The sequence below is a fragment of the Prunus avium genome, chromosome 1 (genome assembly GCF_965620075.1).
Source record: "Prunus avium chromosome 1, drPruAviu1.hap1.1, whole genome shotgun sequence".
NCBI classification, from domain to species: domain Eukaryota; kingdom Viridiplantae; phylum Streptophyta; class Magnoliopsida; order Rosales; family Rosaceae; genus Prunus; species Prunus avium.
This window is the reverse complement of record NC_142284.1, coordinates 5,154,645-5,161,017: the sequence shown is the minus strand read 5'-3', so window position 1 is coordinate 5,161,017 and position 6,373 is coordinate 5,154,645. Positions and strand designations below refer to the sequence as shown.

The 6,373-nt window shown below is 37.4% G+C and overlaps 1 protein-coding gene across 1 annotated transcript; it reads right to left on the bottom strand.

Moving 5' to 3' along the window:
• Positions 1-2,186: 2,186 nt before the first annotated feature.
• On the bottom strand, positions 2,187-6,172 carry LOC110758379 (putative RNA helicase SDE3). Its single transcript, XM_021960235.2, has 4 exons — positions 5,444-6,172; positions 4,067-5,085; positions 3,388-3,579; positions 2,187-3,303 (listed from the first exon to the last, which is right to left on the bottom strand). Exons 2-4 carry the CDS (start codon positions 5,069-5,071, stop codon positions 2,419-2,421), a joined length of 2,082 nt encoding a protein of 693 aa, XP_021815927.2. The 5' UTR covers positions 5,072-5,085; positions 5,444-6,172; the 3' UTR covers positions 2,187-2,418.
• Positions 6,173-6,373: the final 201 nt, after the last annotated feature.

The window sequence follows — 6,373 nt, the reverse complement described above, 5'->3', positions numbered from 1 at the left end:
CCATTGCAGGGTCTGAAGTATGAGACTCATTCAAATCTACCAAACATGCAGAGCAACAAGTTCAAACCGAGCAGAGGAATAATTAGACATAAATGAAAATATGAATTCAAAGATTGAAAATAAATAGTTGTGATGTAATGGGATAATGTCATATGCAAAATGGATTGAGAAAGAGCAAGTTTACCGAATGCACCGCACTCAGCACCTGAGAAAGAGTGTCTTGTTGGTTTTGGACCTGAGCTTGTTAAAAAGACTCCAAATTTGAAGATTCTACCGTAATCAGAACGCGGCTCTCCAGTTGAAGTCATTCCATTCATCCGGTCCCACCACAAACCAGGCCTTGCCAAATCAGCAAAAAGGGCCCACCTAGATAAGGATCAACCGATAAAGAAGGGCGTTAAACTAAGTAATTAAAAATTAAACAAACTATTTAACATTTTAAAACAAGTCAAGGACAGACATATTAGCCACATTCTCAGACTTTGTTGTTTACAATTGAAAACCCCGCTGTTTTTAAGTTTTTGTTTTCACTTTGGCAATGGGTCGTGTTATGTTGGGTTCGTATTATATCGGAATAATAAACGTGTCAAAGATGCTCAATCCAAACCTAACCCATTTAATAAATGTAACGTGCCGGTTCCAGGTCGTGTGAAACATATTATTAAACAAATTACCTGTTAATAACATGTTTAACAAATTATGAGGATTGCAAACTATTTTTGATTTTTTATTTATCATAATTTAACCCAAAGAGGAATTCTTATCATAATCAAATAAGAATGTTTTCTAAAGCCTTGCAATAAATTGACCTCAATTGATGACATGCCTCTAGTTTATATTCTCCCATATGTGTGGTAACAACTCTCCCCTCTCATATTTCCTCTCAATCCCATCTTCACTTTCATTCTCACTTCCGTTCTCCCTCTTTTCCCTCTATACTCTAGCACAAAACATGAAAACTAAAAACTAAAATTGAAACCAACAAGGAAAAAGAAACACAGAAAAAGCAAAAAAAGAAGAAAAAAGCACTCACCAGAATCACCTGCCTTGTTGAGTTTTAACGAGCCAACGACTGAAGAGCGCTTAGCTACTAAGGAAGTAAGTCAACAGCAAGATTACTATATTGCCAACATAGTACATGCACAGTCACACAAAGTCACAAAGGTTGAAGCTGCTTTATACTCCTTCTCGTTTTTCCTTTTGGTATTTGTTTTTTCAAAAAAGAATTGTGGGATGTTGGTGAGATTTGAACTTCCCATCTCAATTAGCAAGCCCAACCATTTCTACTATGAATAAAGTTGAGGTTTCACTCAAAAACTAATTGACAATGAGAGGAGTCGCATTATAAGCCCTTATTAAGTTTCTCCCTGAAGTAAGCGAGATCTCCTACATTTTGGTCTCATCCGATTCTACATCTACTCAGCAATAAATTGACCTCAATTGATGACATGCCTCTAGTTTATATTCTCCCATATGTGTGGTAACAACTCTCCCCCTCATATTTCCTCTCAATCCCTTCTTCACTTTCATTCTCACTTCCGTTCTCCCTCTTTTCCCTCTATACTCTAGCACAAAACATGAAAACTAAAAACTAAAATTGAAATGGTTATCAAACGGGGACTTAGGTAACCACCTACTTCTAAGGCCAAACGGCTTAGCTGATGGATGGGCTACACGGATTCAATCTTTGGGATTATTATCACTTTTGTGATTCTTCAGTTAGTTAAGTGTTTGAATAAGGAAATTGTGAATTTAACATGCATGCAGGTTGCCTGTGGAAAGAAAAGCATATCAGATGAAGCTGGGAGAATCTTGCCAGCAACGTCGAGGCAGTTGTCTCCTACACCATGGGAGTAGATGGTTTTTTTTTGAAGTACTGGTTTTCAAGCGTGAACAGGTGATGGGTTGTCTACCAACATAGTACATGCACAGTCAGACAGAGTCACAGAGTCACAAAGGTTGAATCTTCTTTAGTCCTTTTTGTTTAGCGAAGTTTAACAGGAAGAAGACTTCAGAAAAAACTGTGGATGGCATGGAAAAATATCACGCTGAAGGATTTGTTTTTTGTTTTTGGTTTGAGAAAAAACTTTGGCTTATAATTCACTTACAGTGATTTTTCCATCAGCAAGTTAAGAAACAAAATTGATTGAGATAGATAGAGGATCTGAAAATGCAGGATGATGAGGTAAGGGAACCGAGGAGGGTGATTAATAATTTGACAAGAAAACAGTCACAATTAAAAGCAATCACCACACTCTGCAGAATGCTACTTACAACAAAACAGTCACCCTAATATCTTAGGTTGTGGCTTATGAACCAAGAAATTTAAACAGCAAACAGTCAAATGTTTCGTGCAATTATGCAAAGGGTTTTAAGCTTAATGCAAAAGCCTGTAGGTGTTGCTGATTCTGGCTCGTGCTACTGGTCCAAATGTGTGATAAGCATTGGATTGAGGCTTCTATATGGCCTTGACTTGAAAAGTCTCTCGAAGTATGAAATCTTCAGCCCCCTTTCCCTTGCCATGTCTGCGCGAACCCAACGTGAACGATCTCCTGGTTGACCAGTGACTATAACAGTAGTACTTTTTTCTGCAAAATTAGTTAAGGCCACTGCTGTTTCCGGCTCAATGGCAGATGAAGCATCCACCAGAAAAATATGACTAAAATGTCCAGCAGTTAGGCCTTTATCATGCAGCCGAAAGCTACTCATGTAAGTCGAGAAAATCACCCTGAATTCTTGGAGTTCCTCTGTTGGAGGACAAGAGAAATAAGTCTCTTTGTAAAGGCATGATGGGAGGATGTCATCAGGCACCTCATCTTTCTCGCGAAATGCAGCATTGGCTCGAAACATATCTGACTCTGGAATCACTTTCAACAAGCTTCTCATAATCCCATCACAACAGCGGTTACTAGGAGCACATATAAGAACCTTATTTTCTGGTGATGTTTGACATAACTGGCGTACTGCTTCACTAACAACCTCTCGAGTTGTCGAACCAGCTACTAGGTAAGGTGGTGAGCCCCGAATGCTTAAAATACGATGAACTGCAGATAACTTATCCGGATGGGTAGAAAGCAGCGCTGGTGCAGTGGGGATGCTCCTACGAGAAACACAATCGGGAAAGAGGAAGTTCTTAAATAAAGCATCTGATGCAGTTTGAACTGCTTGGTGAGCTCTTTTCAAACAGACTCTATTGAATGAGAAGCTCACATCATATTTTTGGGCTGAATCATGATGAGCATAAAATTCATCTTCAAATTCCACTAATACAAGATGGCTCCTAATAATGCGGTATATAATGCCCTGCATAACATGCAATAAGATAATTATAATGCAGATAGTTTTAAGAAATTGCTCAGCATATGTCAATGGATGTTCAGAGTTTACCTGAAACTGGTCAACATTCGTACCCAATGGTCGTACATAGACTAAGTCCCTTGACAAAAGGAATGGCCTATTTTCAGGAACAGAATCAATCTCAAATTCTATGAAGGTTTTCTCTTCCTTCTCCAGATTTTTATAAACTGCTGCTTCATGCAACTTCAGTGTCACATTCTTCATATTGAAATCTGCCCATTTCTGGTTTCAAATAACAACCACAGTTTATTTTAATTATATTTCTTTCAAAGTCAGCAAGAAAAATCATACAAAATTGAGAAAAGAAGAATGTTCTACCACAACATTCTACATTCCATCATTCATACCACAATATTTAGTTGCAAAGGCATGTACATGAAACTCCATGATTTCAAAACAATAGCCAGTTTTAGTGTGCATTGGTTTCAATGCATACAAAGAAGTATCAAGTATAATTAACAGAATCTTTGTGTAAAGAAAAGTGATTACTAATATGAAATAAGCTATGTTTGGCTAACCATTCAAAACTGTGCTGTATAATCAATGTTTAAACCAATCAAATTCAGATATTATCGTCATATCTTCCAAAAACTGAAACTTGGAGAAGTGCTTTACAAACATATTTATATAAATGGTTTGATATCTGTCATAATTTTCTTAACTAACTACTGAAGAAAATGCATTACAAATGGGCAAGATTCTTGCATACCTCATGATAGAACTCTTCAGCATATAACAGAGCGGCAAAGTAATCCTTATATGTTGTGGGAGACAGGGGCTGGTTTAGAACATTAGGCACAATGTCATTCTTGATCAAATCTTTTATCTCCTCTGGAATCGCAAATATAGGTAATGGATCCTTTTCGACCCACACATAATTTGTCTTCACCTTTTGATTTATTACACTCGGGCAGGCGGGGGATAGAACTTGCTTGAAGATTGGAGGGAGCTTAGAGGAAGACACGGGCGGTCCTGAGGATGGAGATGGTTTTGAAGATGTTGGAGGTTTTGGTGATGAGGAATGTGATTTTGATGAAGCCTGAGGTGGTTTAGAGGAGGATGTAGAGAGTTTAGGAGGAGATGATCTAGATGAAGGTATTTGGAGTTGAAGGGATGGTGAAGATGGACTAATAAGAGTGGATTGGGGCAGCTTAGATGAAGATGTTGGGGGTTTAAGTAATGCTGAAGGCTGATCAACAGAAGAAGATACTTGTAATTTAGATGCAAATGCTAGGAATTCAAGAGTAAATGAAGATGCATTGACAGAGGATTGTAGTGGTTTAGATGAAGATGCATTAACAAAAGTTGATTGAGGCAGCTTAGATGAAGATGATGGGGGCTCAGGGAATGTTGAATATGTATTGAAAGAAGAAGATGGTTGTGTTTTAGATAAAGATGTTGGGAAATTAGGAGATGGAGAAGATGATTGCCGCGGTTTTGATGACGATGTTGGAGGCTTAGGGGATGATGAAGAAGAACTAAAAGGAGATTTAGGTGCTTGAGATGGAGGTGATGGGGGTTTATAGTTATAGAAGGCTGGAGATTGATTAGTAGAAGTCGGGGGTGGCGAGTAATTTCTATGGGGAGTTTGATATTCATAATCATTATTATGGAAACTGGTTTGTCTGGGAATTTGATTGTAAGAACCATGATAATTCTCATGCTCATCTTCACAACAAAGAAGGCATTTCAAGACTTCAAGAAAAATTGACATGCTGGCCCTCCAGTCTGTGATCAAAACACACAAGTCAATACAACCATTTGAGAGTTATTAGACCTATTCTAAGGTCTAAAATATCATTCAAATCTACCAAAAACGTAAGCTTAGTTAAGATTTATGGTGAAAAATATGCAGATTGAAGCAGATGATTTTAATTTAGACATAAACAAATAATAATTCGAAGATGCAAAATATACAGTTGAGTTGCAATGTTACAAGCAAATGAATCGAAGAGAGGAAGTTTACCAAAATGTTACATACAAAGATGGATATGATCCATCCAAGAACAGAAGAACTGAAGAACTGAGAAACCAACAAGGAAAAAGAAACACAGAAAAAGCAAAAAAAGAAGAAAAAAGCACTCACCAGAATCACCTGCCTTGTTGAGTTTTAACGAGCCAACGACTGAAGAGCGCTTAGCTACTAAGGAAGTAAGTCAACAGCAAGATTATCATATTGCCAACATAGTACATGCACAGTCACACAAAGTCACAAAGGTTGAAGCCGCTTTATACTCCTTCTCGTTTTTACTTTTGGTATTTGTTTTTTCAAAAAAGAATTGTGGGATGTTGGTGAGATTTGAACTTCCCATCCCAATATATCAAGCCCAACCATTACTACTAGACGTGTCATTAGTGTCGTGTTTGCAGTGTTCGTGTCGTGTTCATGTCAACTCGCTTTTCTTAAAGGGTTAATACGACACTATAAGAAAATAGGTTGGAAATGTCAAACCACGACTTGTTATAACAATTAAAAAAAAATAAAAAAAATAAAAAAATAAAAACAGAAATTTTAAACAATTAAAAAATCAACCAGTTAAAAAAAAAAAAAAATTCAAACAATCATAGTGTTTGGATCTGTAAGAGGATGAGAGTGAGCTAGAGAGAGATGGAAAAGGGATATCTGCACTACCACCCTATTAATAAGTTTGAACCTTTCTTTGGGAGCTTGGGTTTGAAACCTCCCGAGTATGTTCCTCTTATTCCTCATAAATTGATGCTCTTGATTGATAACGATTTGCTGCTTCATAATTATGGTGGAGGAAAAGACGAGAGAGAAGAAGAAAGTGAAGCAGAAAGAGAGAAGCTAAAAAATCAGGGGAATGGAGGAGGAAAAGACGAAAGAGAATAAAGAGAAGAAAGAGAAGAAAGAGAATAAAAAAAAAGAAAGAGATAAATTTACACAAATGACCTTGAACTTAACGGGTTGACACGACACAACACGATAGCTAATAAGTATTCGCGAATTGACACGACAAGACACGACACGACACTATAGCTAATGGGTCAACACGAT

What these genes read in the sequence shown, in the direction of transcription:
- LOC110758379 (XM_021960235.2), bottom strand. Translation starts at nt 5,071, where the DNA reads ATGTCAATTTTTCTTGAAGTCTTGAAATGCCTTCTTTGTTGTGAAGAT. An exon ending in CTGAAGAGTTCTATCATGAG is followed by an intron (nt 3,580 to 4,066) that starts GTATGCAAGAAT and finishes ATTTGAAACCAG; the next exon opens with AAATGGGCAGATTTCAATAT. An exon ending in CGAATGTTGACCAGTTTCAG is followed by an intron (nt 3,304 to 3,387) that starts GTAAACTCTGAA and finishes CATGTTATGCAG; the next exon opens with GGCATTATATACCGCATTAT.